Source organism: Bos grunniens, chromosome 7 (assembly GCF_055505025.1).
Source record: "Bos grunniens cultivar Pamir isolate PY7600 chromosome 7, Bosgru_T2T1.0, whole genome shotgun sequence".
Classification (NCBI taxonomy): Eukaryota; Metazoa; Chordata; class Mammalia; order Artiodactyla; family Bovidae; genus Bos; species Bos grunniens.
In genome coordinates, this window is record NC_141171.1 from 48,288,966 (window position 1) to 48,302,803 (window position 13,838).

At 38.1% G+C, this 13,838-nt stretch overlaps 1 protein-coding gene across 3 annotated transcripts in view; it reads right to left on the bottom strand.

Moving 5' to 3' along the window:
* SPOCK1 (SPARC (osteonectin), cwcv and kazal like domains proteoglycan 1) overlaps window positions 1–13,838 on the bottom strand; it is a 583,470-nt gene that overhangs the window by 7,095 nt on the left and 562,537 nt on the right. For all 3 annotated transcript variants that reach the window (XM_086411695.1, XM_086411694.1, XM_086411696.1), the window contains one exon: window positions 9,606–9,668. In XM_086411695.1, the coding sequence (XP_086267821.1) occupies window positions 9,606–9,668 (63 nt within the window). The remainder of the gene's footprint in view (window positions 1–9,605; window positions 9,669–13,838) is intronic.

Below are 13,838 nucleotides of genomic sequence, written 5' to 3' on the forward strand. Positions count from 1 at the left end.
CCAGCATTTGTTATTCCTGTTATTCCTTTTTCATGATAGCCCTTCTCACAGGCAGAAGCTGATATCTTACTGTGGTTTTGGTTTGCATTTCCCTGATGATTAGAGATGCTGAGAACCTTTTCATGTCCCTGTTGACTATTGCAAATTGTATCATCTGCAAACAAAGGAAATTTTACATATTCCTTTCCACCTCGGATGACTTATTTCTTGCCTGATTGCTCTGTCTAGGACTTCCAGTATTACACTGAATAGGACTGGTGATACCTTTGTCTTTTTTCTTGATCTTAGAGGAAAAGCTTTAAACCTTTCACCATTGAATAGGATGCTAGCTGTGGTTGTCATATGTGGTCTTTATTAAATTGGGGTACATTGCTTTAATACATAATTTATTGAGGTTTTTACCATGAACAGATGTTCAGTTTTGTCAAATGGATAATATTTTTCTTTCATTCTATTAATGTGATGCATCACTTGGCTGATTTGTATGTGTAGAACCATCATTACATCCTAGGGATAAATCCTACTTGATCATGGTGAATAATCCTTTTAATGTGATGCTCAATTTGGTTCACTAGTATTCTATTGAGAAATTTGTTTTTGTGCATCTATATTCATCTGGGATATTGGCCTGTAGTTTCCCAGTAGAGTTTTTTTCTGGCTTTAGTAACAAGGTAACTCTGGCTTCATAAAATGAGTTTGGGAGTGTTCCTCCCCTCTGCAATTTTTGGGAAGAGTTTGAGAATGATTGGTATTCTTCTTTAAATATCTGGTAAAATTCAACAGTGAAGCTATCTGCTCTTGGTCCATTCTTTCCTGAGAGACTTTTCATTATTGATTCAATCTACTCACTAGTCTGTTCATATTTTCTGTTTCTTCCTGATTAAAGTTTTTTTTAATACTTGAGAGAATCATAGGATTTTTTTTAATCCTTTATATATTTCTAATGAGTGGCACAGTTTAAAAAAATACCTGTTTTCCTAGAATAAATACTACTTGGTCATGATATATTGGATTTAATTTGCTGATCCTTTTATATCCGTGTTACTCAGTGATAGAGGTATATAATTTTGTTCAATGTCTATATCAAAGCAACTCTTTTGTAAACTGATTCAGGTACTTTTCTTTTTCTATACTCCAGATGTTTTGTATAAAATGAGAATGATCTCCATAAAGTATTCAGCTGTAGAAATATGTTGAGCCTAGTGCCTATTTTAGGAGGTGACAGTAGTATTTTGATTTAAATTAATTTTTTTCTTAGTTTAGTTGAGTCTTCTTTTTCTTCATGACCCAAATATGGTAATTCATAGTATCCTTTTCAGTGACGTTTTCATAATTGCTAAGAGTTTATAGCAATGGTTTTCAAAGTGTGGGCCCAGAAGCAGCTGCAGCATCAGTGGGAAATAGCTTAGAAAATTTTTGAGCCTATCCCAAACCTACTGAGTTAAAAACTTTGACAGTAGGGCCCAGAAAGCTGTAATAAACTCTCCAAGTGTTTCTGATACACAGTGAAGTTTCAGAACCACAAATTTATAGTATGCATCTATATCTGTGGTTACAAGGCTTCCCAGGTGGCTCAGTGGTAAAAGAATCTGTCTGCCAATGCAGGAGTTGCAAGAGATGTGGGTTCAATCCCAGAGTCAGGAAGATCCCCTGGAGGAGGAAATGGCAACCTACTCCAGTATTCCTGCCTGGAGAATACCATGGACAGAGGAGCCCGGCAGGCTACAATCCATAAGATTGCAAAGAGTTGGACACAAATGAGCATGCACGTGTGCATATCAGAGGTTACATCCCATTTTTAAATTCATGAGAACATTTGAGACTTTCATGTTGTCAAAGCTTTGTCTATTTAATTTGTTTTTGCTTTAGTCTTAACTTATTGTCCTTACAGCTTTTTTATTTGAAATTTTAGGTTTCTTTTTCTCCAGAAATGCATTTGAAGCCATGAATGTTCCTCTAAGTTTCATTTTAGTTGCTTTTCTCTCTCTCTGGCACACAGTGCTTTCATTTTCATTCATGTCTAAATGTTTTGTATTTTTACTTGATTCATTTTTGACTACTAAAAAAATCTAGACATGTAAGATTGGATAGTCTCTTTTTTTTCTTCCACTTGTAGAGAATGAATATGATCTATGGTACTTTTTTGAGATATTTAGTTTCAGCTTTCTTTTTTTTTTTCTGTGACTCTATTTCTGCTTTTTCTTTTCTTTTTAATTGGAGGCTAATTACTTTACAATATTGTGGTGGTTTTTGCCATACATTCACATGAATCAGCCATGGGTGTACATGTGTTCCCCATCCTGACCCTCCCTCCCAGCTCCCTCCCCATCCCATCCCTCAGGGTCATCGCAGTGCACCAGCCCTGAGCACCCTGTCTCATGCATTGAACCTGGACTGGTGATCTGTTTCACATATGATAATATACATGTTTCAATGCCATTCTCTCAAATCATCCCACCCTCGCCTTCTCCCACAGAGTCCAAAAGTCTGTTCTTTATATCTGTGTCTCTTTTGCTGTCTCACATATAGGGTCATCGTTACCATCTTCCTAAATTCCATATGTATGCATTAATATACTCTATTGGTGTTTTTCTTTCTGGCTTACTTCACTCTGTATAATAGGCTCCAGTTTCATCCATCACATTAGAACTGATTCAAATGCATTCTTAACAGCTGAGTAATATTCCATTGTGTATATGTACCACAACTTTCTTATCCATTCATCTGCCAATGGACATCTAGGTTGCTTCCATGTCCTGGCTATTGTAAAGAGTGCTGTGATGAACATTGGGGTACACAAGTCTCTTTCAATTCTGGTTTCCTCAGTGTGTATGCCCAGCAGTGGGATTGCTGGGTCATAAGGCAGTTCTGTTTCCAGTTCTTTAAGGAATCTCCACACTGTTCTCCATAGTGGCTATACTAGTTTGCATTTCCACCAACAGTGTAAGGGGGTTCCTTTTTCTCCACACCCTCTTCAGCATTTATTGTTTGTAGACTTTTTGGTAGCAGCCATTCTAACTGGCATGAAATGGTACCTCATTGTGGTTTTGATTTGCATTTTTCTGATAATGAGTCATGTATGGATGTGAGAGTTGGACTGTGAAGAAGGCTGAGTGCCAAAGAATTGATGCTTTTGAACTGTGGTGTTGGAGAAGACTCTTGAGAGTCCCTTGGACTGCAAGGAGATCCAACTAGTCCATTCTGAAGGAGATCAGCCCTGGGATTTCTTTGGAAGGAATGATGCTAAAGCTGAAACTCCAGTACTTTGGCCACCTCATGTGAAGAGTTGACTCATTGGAAAAGACTCTGATGCTGGGAGGGATTGGGGGGCAGGAGGAAAAGGGGACGACAGAGGATGAGATGGCTGGATGGCATCACTGACTCGGTGGACGTGAGTCTCAGTGAACTCCAGGAGTTGGTGATGGACAGGGAGGCCTGGCATGCTGCGATTCATGGGGTCGCAAAGAGTCGGACATGACTGAGTGACTTATCTGATCTGATAATGAGTGATGTTGAGCATCTTTTCACATGTTTGTTAGCCATCTGTATGTCTTCTTTGGAGAAATGTCTCTTTAGTTCTTTGGCCCATTTTTTGATTGGGTCGCTAATTTTTCTAGAAGTGAGCTGCAGGAGTTGCTTGTATATTTTTGAGATTAACTCTTTGTCAGTTGCTTCATTTGCTATTATTTTCTCCCATTCGGAATGTTATCTTTTCACCTTGCTTATAGTTTCCTTCGTTGTGCAAAAGCTTTTAAGTTTAATTAGGTCCCATTTGTTTATTTCTGCTTTTATTTCCATTACTCTGGGAGGTGGGTCATAGAGGATCCTGCTATGATTTATGTCAGAGAGTGTTTTGCCTATGTTTTCCTCTAGGAGTTTTATAGTCTCTGGTCTTCCATTTAGACCTTTAATCCATTTTGAGTTTATTTTTGTATATGGTGCTACAAAGTGTTCTAGTTTCATTCTTTTACAAGTGGTTGACCAGTTTTCCCAGCACCATTTGTTAAAGAGATCGTCTTCTCCATTGTATATTCCTGCCTCCTTTGTCAAAGATAAGGTGTCCATAGGTGTGTGGATTTATCTCTGGGCTTTCTATTTTGTTCCATTGGTCTATATTTCTGTCTTTGTGCCAGTACCATACTGTCTTGATGACTGTTGCTTTGTAGTATAGCCTGAAGTTAGGTTGATTCCTCCAGTTCCATTCTTCTTTCTTAAGATTGCTTTGGCTATATGAGGTTTTTGTATTTACATACAAATTGTGAAATTATTTGTTCTAGTTCTCTGAAAAATACCATTGGTAGCTTGATAAGGATTGCATTGAATCTATAGATTGCTTTGGGTAGTATACTCATTTTCACTATATTGATTCTTCTGATCCATGAACATGGTATATTTCCCCAACTATTTGTGTCATCTTTGTTTTCTTTCATCAGTGTTTTATAGTTTTCATATATCCATGACAAATGTGTGTTTGAAAACACTCTCTATTCTATGCTCATGTACAAGAATACATATATTAAGATGCCAATGAATTACACTGTTCATTTCTTTTGTCTCCTTGAACTATAAGTTTTCAAGAAGAGGTATATTCAAGTCTCTGAATAGTTAGGTATGACAGTTCCTCCCTGCAGTTCTGTTATTTTTATGTGCGTTTGTTTCCTTAAAAAAAATTTTATATTGGACTACAGTGGATTAACAATATTGTGTTAGTTTCAGGTGTATAGTAAGGTGATTCAGTTATACGTATACATATGTCTGGATTCCCTGGTGGCTCAGACGATAACGAGTCTGCCTGCAATGCAGGAGAAATGGGTTCGATCCCCAGGTCAAGAAGATTCCCTCAGGGAAGGAAATGGCAACCCACTCCAGTATTCTTGCCTGGAAAATCCCATGGATGGGGAATCTGGCAGGCTACAGTGCAGAGGGTCACAAAGAGTCAGACATGACTTGAGTGACTTCACTTTCACTTATTCTTTTTGAAATTTATTTACTTTATTACAGAATATTGAACAGCGTTCCCTGTGCTAACAGCAGATCTTTGTTCACTATTTTAAATGTAGTAGTGTGTCTATGTCAACCCTACAATTTTCTTTCTTTGTGTGATCTTGTCTGATTTTTGTATTAGGGTGATAGTGGCCTCATGGATAGAGTTTGGGAGTGTTCCTTCCTTTGCAATTTTTTGGAAGAGTTTCAGAAGATAGGTGTCAGCTCTTTTCAAAATATCTGAGAGAATTCGCCTGTGAAGCCATTTGATCCTGGACTTTTGTTTGTTGTGAGTTTTAAAATCACAGTTTCAATTTCAGTGCTTATGATCAGTCTGTTCATATTTTCTATTTCTTCCTAGTTCAGTCTTGGAAGGTTGCATCTTTCTGAGAATTCACCCATTTCTTCTTGGTTGTCCATTTTATTGGCATATAGTTGCTTGTAGCTGTCTATTATGATATTTTGTATTTCTGTGGTGTTCATTGTAACTTCTCCTTTTATAGTTCTAAATTCATTGATTTGAGGCCTCTCCCTTTTTTTTTCCATGATGAGGCTGGCTAAAAGTTTATCAATTTTGTTTATCTTTTCAAAGAATCAGCTTTTAGTTTCATTGATCTTTTCTATTGTTTTCTCTATTTCATTTATTTCAGCTCTGGTCTTTATGATTTCTTTTCGTCTACTAACTTTTTGAGTTTTGTTCGTATTTCTTTCTCTAGTTGCTTCAGGCATAAGGTTAGGTTGTTTATTTGGGGTTTTTCTTGTTTTCTGAGGTAAGATTGAATTGCTGTAAACTTTCCTCTTAAAACTGTTTTTTTGCTGTGTCTCATAGGTTTTGGATGGTCATGTTTTCATTGTGATTTGTCTCTAGGTATTTTATTATTTCTTCTTTGATTTCTTCAGTTATCCATTGGTTGTTTAGTAGCATATTATTTAGCTGCCACATATTTGTGTTTTTACAGTGTTTTTCTTGTAGTTGATTTCTAATCTCACAGCATTGTGGTCAGAAAAGGTGCTTGATATGATTTCAGTTTTCTTAAATTTACCAAGGCTTGCTTTGTGGCCCAACATGTGATTAATCCTGGAGAATGCTCCATGTGCATTTGAAAAGAATGTGTATTCTTCTACTTTTAGATACAATGTTCTATAAATAAAGTCCATCTGGTCTAATGTATCATCCAAGGTCTGTGTTTCCTTATTGATTTTGTGTCTGGATCATCTGTTAAAGTCCCTTACTTTTACTGTGTCACTATCAATTTCTCCTTTTATGGCTATTAATATTTTCCTTATATATTGCAGTGCAATGGCACCCCACTCCAGTACTCTTGCCTGGAAAATCCCATGGACGGAGGAGCCTGGTAGGCTGCAGTCCATGGGGTCACTAAGAGTCGGACCTGACTGAGTGACTTCACTTTCAGCTCCTATGTTGGGTACATATATAGTTGCAATTGTTATAATGTTACATTTTGTTTTAAAATTATAGGTATACCTGTTGAGACATAGTAATAGTATAGTAAAAGAAACATTTCAGCAAGATAATATTACATCGTTCTCTTAAGAACTGAAAACAAAGTAGGCAGCTTTTAATAGTCTCTGTCTCATAATAAATGAGTTTGGCTCGCTCACATTTATTGTGATTACAGATATATGCTTGTTTTTATATCTACCACTGTACTTCGTGTTTCCTATCTTCCCTCTTTCCTTCTTTTCGTTGAAATGATCAAATTTTCTTTTTTCCATGGTTTTCATACATTTAAAAACTATATATTATTTTCCCAGTATTTTTATTGTTACCTTAAAATACACAGAAGTATATTTTCCCTAATAAGCTCTAAAGTTAAGCTTTTTATTTATTCAGAAATAAAAGAAAACACAGATTAACATATTTTTTCACTGACCCCAACAGTCTGAAATGTTGATTCTACCATGCTATCAAAATATTTTTATTGTTCTTATTTATTTAGATTTAGCAGCATGCCTTTTTGAGATAAAATGTGGAAAAGAAATACTTCTTTCTGGAATTATGTCTTCTGTATATTAAAACCTTTAGTGATATTTTAGTAAGTCTTGGGTTAGTAAGCTTACTGAATCTGTGGTTTGAGAATCTCTCTGTTATCACACTTGGATGATCACTGAGATAAATTTAATATTTCCAGTTCAAAGTGATTTTCTCCTCTTAAATTAGTGATACCAATCTGATTCTTACTCAACTGTAGGTAATATTTAGTTATGACAAGTTTTCTGTAGGTAATATTTAGTTATGACAAGTTTTTTTTTTTTTTCATTTTTCTCAGGATGTGTTTGATGATTGTGTGCTCATCTACTAGGGGATAATTCTCCTCAGAGTTATCTAAGTAGTAACATTATATGTCAGTCATCTAGAGTGATAAGCAGAGACCTCCATCCTCAGATTTCTACTGCCTAATTTTGTGGGTTTTTTTAGAATGATTGTTTTTAAATATACCATTTATTTCTCAGACTAGATCTGGAAAGAAGGGTAATAAGGCAGGCAGTAACTTCAGATCCAGCTACTACTCAAACTACTCAATTCTAGCAACTACTCAAACAAACACTGATCACTATTCCAAGATGACTAGGCTCCCAAAGATCAAATGAGATCACAGAAAGGACATTTCCCCCAGTGAAAAGTAATTCTGCTGGTGCCACAAAGAAGTAGTGCTCATATTCTAAATTAGATGTTCAGTCGGTGCACAGCACTCCTGGTCAGCAGGGAACAGGAGGAAGGGGGAAAAAGATGATGCTTTCAATAAACAAAAATCAGGGAAGATTTTGCAAACCAATAGAAAGCTGAGGAAATGCTGATCCTTACCCTTGAGCTGCAGTTGGAAAACAAGAGCACTTAATAGAGCAAAAAAAAAAAAAAAAAAAATGCATACCAGGTTGAGCCCCCAGGATGGTTAGAAGCAGGTGCTGTTCTATATCTATAATGTAATAAAATTATCATTTTTCCTAAGTAGGCAGTAATTATACCTGATTATAATTTGTTATTGCTTGTTTTTGCTCAGACTGTGAATGCCCCTGAATACACATTTATTATATTAGATTTCCCCATGCAAAAAAATAATTTGTAGGCAGATAAATGGTATTTTTATGAGTCAGCTAGAATAATATCCCTTATGTAGAGAGGTGTGATAACGTGTGTTTCAAAACTAGGTGGGATTCACAGTAGGAAAGAAGTAGGCCTTTTATTCCTATGAACTGGAGAAAATAAAAGATGAGATATATTATCTCAGACCACATTACTTTACAAATATATCATTATTAATGAAGCAGTAAGAAGATATCCATATATCCAAAATAATTTTTTAAAACAGCACTATTAGTTCTCTTAAGCACATCACTAAAACCCAAAATAACCTCCCATGTGGAAGCATCAGATCATTAAACACAAGTCCTTGCACTGGAGGAAAGCCCCATGGAAGAGAGATCCAGAAAGATGCCTTTATGTCTTTCAACATCAGGGAAGAACCTACACTCATGTCCAGATTACAAAACTCTTGAGTTCTTGGTGAGTAGAAAAGGGTGTTATCAGAAATGGAAAGTCTGAGGCAAGCCAGTGAAGTAAGTAATTTTTAAAAGTAGAAGGAAGAAATAAGATCCACTTTGAGGTGACCCAAAAATCAGATGAAGAGAAATGGCCCAAGTTCTCAGACCATCTCCATTTGACAATCTGCAACAACCTTGCCCATTTCCTTCAAGAAAATAAAGAGATAACTGCCTGAAATGGCAGGCTGTTTAGGGGATGCACCTGCTCCTGAATGCTTAACGAGAATAATCCTGAATTATTGTGTTGTGGCTGTCAGTTCTTTTTTTAAAAAGCAATGAAAGCAATGCAGGCTCTTTTTGGGCAAACAAATGAGGTGTCTGTGATTATCTCAGCAGTACTGGTCTAAGTACCACAACTACACTTGAGTGCTGCAGAAAGGAGGGTATGGGGCAAAAGGGAACCTTCAACAGCAAGCCACAGATGTGCGTGCCAGGGAAATACACACACACACACACACACCCCACTAGCTTCCGCCTCAATGTTTGGATAAAAGGTAAGAGGAGAAATGTAGAGACAGGGTCCAGGGATCATGCAGATGAAACAGAAATGTGTTGAAGTACACTCAAGTCCTTGGACCCTGTCTGGTAAATTTAGAAGGGAATCAGCTCATCTTCCTCCTTGAATGGACAACTTGATCTGAGGAATATAGGAAATTCTGTAATTTATAGATTTTATCATTTTAACTTGGAACACTTGAGAACTGCATTTAATGGCCATACTTGAAAGAAAAAAAAAAAAAATCCAAGATCAGGGAGGAGTTAGCAGTAAAGAGAGTGCTCAATTTCAGCTCTGGTGACCTGCCCACTGGTCCTGGGCTTACCTTTGATCTCTCTTCCAACTGATGGAGCATGTAGCATTTCTCAGCCACCTCTCTGATCCTCAAGAGTATGTCCTGTGGCCTGTGGCATATTACCAGCTCCCTAGAAGAACCTTGTCTTGGGTAAAATGAGGCATTTCTTTCACAAAGCACTGGTCCCTAATTGAATAACCATTGCTGTGCTAGATATTACATGGATGGTTTAATTAGTTTAAATTAGTAGCAAGAAATGGTACTTACCCAACAGGCTTTTCCCCTTGCTCAACTTCTGGATCCTGTTCATTTCATTCTGGCAAGGGAGACCTAAAAAATAATTTATGAAAGTCAGTTTCCAGATGGTAAGGGATATAATCTCTAATGATTGGCTTCACTCTTGACGTGAAATGTAGACAATGACACACCTGGGAGTGGAATTACTCCATCTGCTGTTACTATGCAGCAAAACAAATTCAGGCCATTAGTGTTACTAATTTAAAAAAAAAACATCGTATACCACTAGGTACTTAAAATAGTATTTGGGGGCTATTTGCATGTATAGGAATCTTTCTTCTCACCACCAGTTTAAGCAGATATCAACTGTCTAGTAGGGTGATTTCATTATTTACTTCCTCATATTTACCACCTCAGGTGGTATGGTGGCAAAGAATCTGTGTGCCAATACAAGACACACAAGAGACCACTCATGTTCGCTCCCTGGGTCAAGAAGATCCTCTGGAGTAGGAAATGGCAACCCGCTCCAGTATTCTTGCCTAGAAAATTCCACGGACAGAGGAGCCTGGCTGGCTACAGTCCATGGGGTTGCAAAGAATTGGACACGACTGAGCGACTGAGCATATAAGAAAAAGTCTCCTGTCAGCCAAGATTATATGAGCTGAGAACCAGGATGAAAGGTTATTAGTGGGTACATGTGCTGAATCCACAGACTGGGACAAAAACTTAATCTACCCCACGTCTTGCTGCAGGATAGAAATAGGATTACAATGGCTACTTCTGACTTCATGACTCACTACCCCAGCAAAGTCAAACATAGGTCTCCGAGGACAACTCTGAAGGTACAGAAGAGATATTGAGAAGCAGTGAGTATAGAAGAATAAGACTTTAACTCTGAATTCTGCCACCTCCTAGCTAAGTATTAATACTTTGGACCAGTCTCTTTATCATGCTCAGCTTCCAAGTCTTCATTTAAAAAACAAATGCCGTTACAAACAAACTCAAGTGCAGGGCTGATAGAGTTGGAGCCACATGGCTAAAGAGGGCATATGGAAGTGTGTGGTACCCTTTAGACTTCCACTCCAAGCAAAAAGAAGGGGGATCTCAGTAATCTCAAATTTTACCATGACCTGCCATTGCAGTTGCTATGGCCCTGGGAGGCTCTGCTATTTGCTCACAGTCTTCCCACAAAAACCATAACATTCTGATTCTCAGGGCACTTACATACCTCTGATTAAGGCAGTCACCTCATTCTCGGGGCCTGGCATTACACCCCCAGGTGATCATTAGACCTGAGACGTTGCTTCTCACTCAGCCCCCACCTGGACTCTGGGGCTAAAACCACATGATTTTCTATGAACTCAAGCCCAAAGCTATCATTATGGTTAATGATGAACCACTACAAGCATTCCTATTGAAGTAAAAATCATGGCTGTTATTAACACCGATGTGGAAGGGCCAGCTGATGTGATTAGAAAAGAGAAATAAATGAGGTATAAAAATTGAAAAGAGAAAAAAATTATCACTCTTTCCAGATAATATGACTGCACACCTGAAAAATTCAAGGAAGCCAACCAGAATAAGTATCATAAATAAAATGAGAAAAATGGATTTTGTTTACACTGGCAACAATAATAAACACAAGGGAAGTATATCTGTGAGAACAAAACTTATAGCTCCACTGGTTAACAGACAAACAGTGTTCTAGGATAAAAGGAGTCAATATTGTATAGCTCTCAACTCTCTCTAATTTTGTCTGATCTAAAGAAATACCAGTAAGATTTTTAAATGGAATAAACTGATTATAAAATTCAAAGAGTTCAAACCTACAGGACATATAACAATAAACATAAAAACAAGAATATTCAGGAGAATTCTGATAAAATGATTAATGGTAGGAGGCTGTGGTGGTGGTTGTTGCTCAGTCACTAAGTCCAGCTCTTTGCGATCCCATGGATGGCAATTCACCAGGCTTCCCTGTCCTTCACTATCTTCCTGAGTTTGCTCATTTATATCCATTGAGTCATTGATGCTATCTCACTATATCATCTGTTGCCCCCTTCTCCTTTTGCCATCAATCTTTCCCAGCATCAGGATCTTTTCCAATGAGTCAGCTCTTTGCATCAGGTGGCCAAAGTATTAGAGCTTTAGCTTCAACATCAGTCCTTCTAATGAATATTCAGTGTTGATTTCCTTTAGGATTGACTGGTTTGATCTCCTTGCTTTGCAAGGGACTCTCAAGAGCCTTCTGAAGCACCACAATTTGAAAGCATAAATTCTTCGGTGCTCAGATTTCTTTTCTAATGGCAGAAATCAAAGAGGAACTAAAGAGCTTCTTGATGAGGGTGAAAGAGGAGTGTGAAAAAACTGGCTTGAAACTCAACATTCAAAAAACTAAGATCATGGCATCCACTCCCATAACTTCTTGGAAAATAGATGGGGAAAATGTAGAAACAGTGACAAATTTTATTTTCTTGGGCTCCAAAATCCCTGCAGACAGTGACTCCAGGCATGAAATTAAAAGATGTTTGCTCCTAGGGAAAAAAGCTGTGACAAACCTAGACAGCATACTAAAAAGCAGAGATATCACTTTGCCGACCAAGACCTGTAAGTCAAAGTTATGGTTTTTTCAGTAGTCATTTGTGGATGTGAGAGTTGAACCATAAAGAAGGCCAAAAAATTGATGCTTTAAAATTGTGGTACTGGGAAAGACTCTTGAGAGTCCCTTGAACAACAAGGAGGTCAAACTAGTCAATCCCTAAGGAAATCAACCCTGAATATTCAGTAGAAGGACTGATGCTGAAGATGAAGCTGCAATACTTGGGCCACCTGATGTGAAGGACTGACTCACTGGAAAAGGTCCTGAAGCTGGGAAAGATTGAGGGCAGGAGGAGAAGGGGGCAACAGAGGATGAGATGGTTGGATGGCCTCATCAACTCAATGGACATGAGTTTGAGCAAACTCTGGGAGATGGTGAAGGACAAGGAGGCCTAGCATGCTGCAGTTCATGGCGTTGCAAAGAATTGGACACAACTTAGTGACTGAAAAACAACAGCATTCTAAATGATCCAAATCTCACATCTGTATATGACCACTAGAAAAGCTATAGCTTGGACTACATGGACCTTGGTTGGAAAAGTGATGTCTTTGCTTTTTAGTATGCTGTCTAGGTTTGCCATAGCTTTTCTTCCAAGGAGCAAGCATCTTTTAATTTCATGACTGTAGTCATTGTCCACAGTAATTTCGGAGCCCAAGAAAATAAAATCTGTTATTGCTTCTACTTTTCCACTTCTATTTGCCATGAAGTGATGAGAGTGTATGCCATGATCCTAGTTTTTTGAATGTTGAGTTTCAAGCCAGCTTTTTCACTGTCTTCTTTCACCCTCATCAATAGTTCCTCTACATTTTCTGCCATTAGAATGGTATCATCTGCATATCTAAGGTGGTTGATGTTTCTCCTGGCAATCTTGATTCCAGCTTGTGATTCATCACTCTGGCATTTCTCATGATGTATGCTGCATATAAGTTAAATAAGCAGAGTGACAATATATAGCCTTGTTGTACTCCTTTCCCAATTTTAAACCAGTCCGTTGTTCCATGTCTGGTTCTAACTGTTGCTTCCTGACCAAGATACAGGTTTCTCAGGAGACAGGTAAGGTGGTCTGGTACTCCTATCTCTTTAAGAATTTTCCACAGTTTGTTGTGATACACACAGTCTAAGGCTTTAGCACAGTCAGTGAAGCAGTGAAGTGAACGTCACTCAGTCATGCCTGACTCTTTGCAACCCCATGGACTATATAGTCCATGGAATTCTCTAGGCCAGAACACTGGAGTGGGTATCCTTTCCCTTCTCCAGGGGATCTTCCCAACCTAGGGACTGAACCCAGGTCTCCCACATTGCAGGCAGATTCTTTACCAGCTGAGCCACAAGGCAAGCCCAAAGTAGTGAAGCAGAAGTAGATGCTTTTCTGGAACTCCCTTGCTTTCTCCATGATCCAATGGATGCTGGCAGTTTGATCTTTGGTTCCTCTGCCTTTTCAAAACCCAGCCTGTACATTTGGAAATTCTCAGTTTACATATTGTTGAAGCCTACCTTAAAGGATTTTGAGCATAACCTTGCTATCATGTGAAGTGAGTGCAATTATATGGTAGATTGATCATTCTTTGGCAATGCCTTTCTTTGGGATTGGAATGAAAACTGACCATTTCTAGTCCCGTGGCCACTGCTGAGTTTTTCAAATTTGCTGACATGCTGGGTGCAGC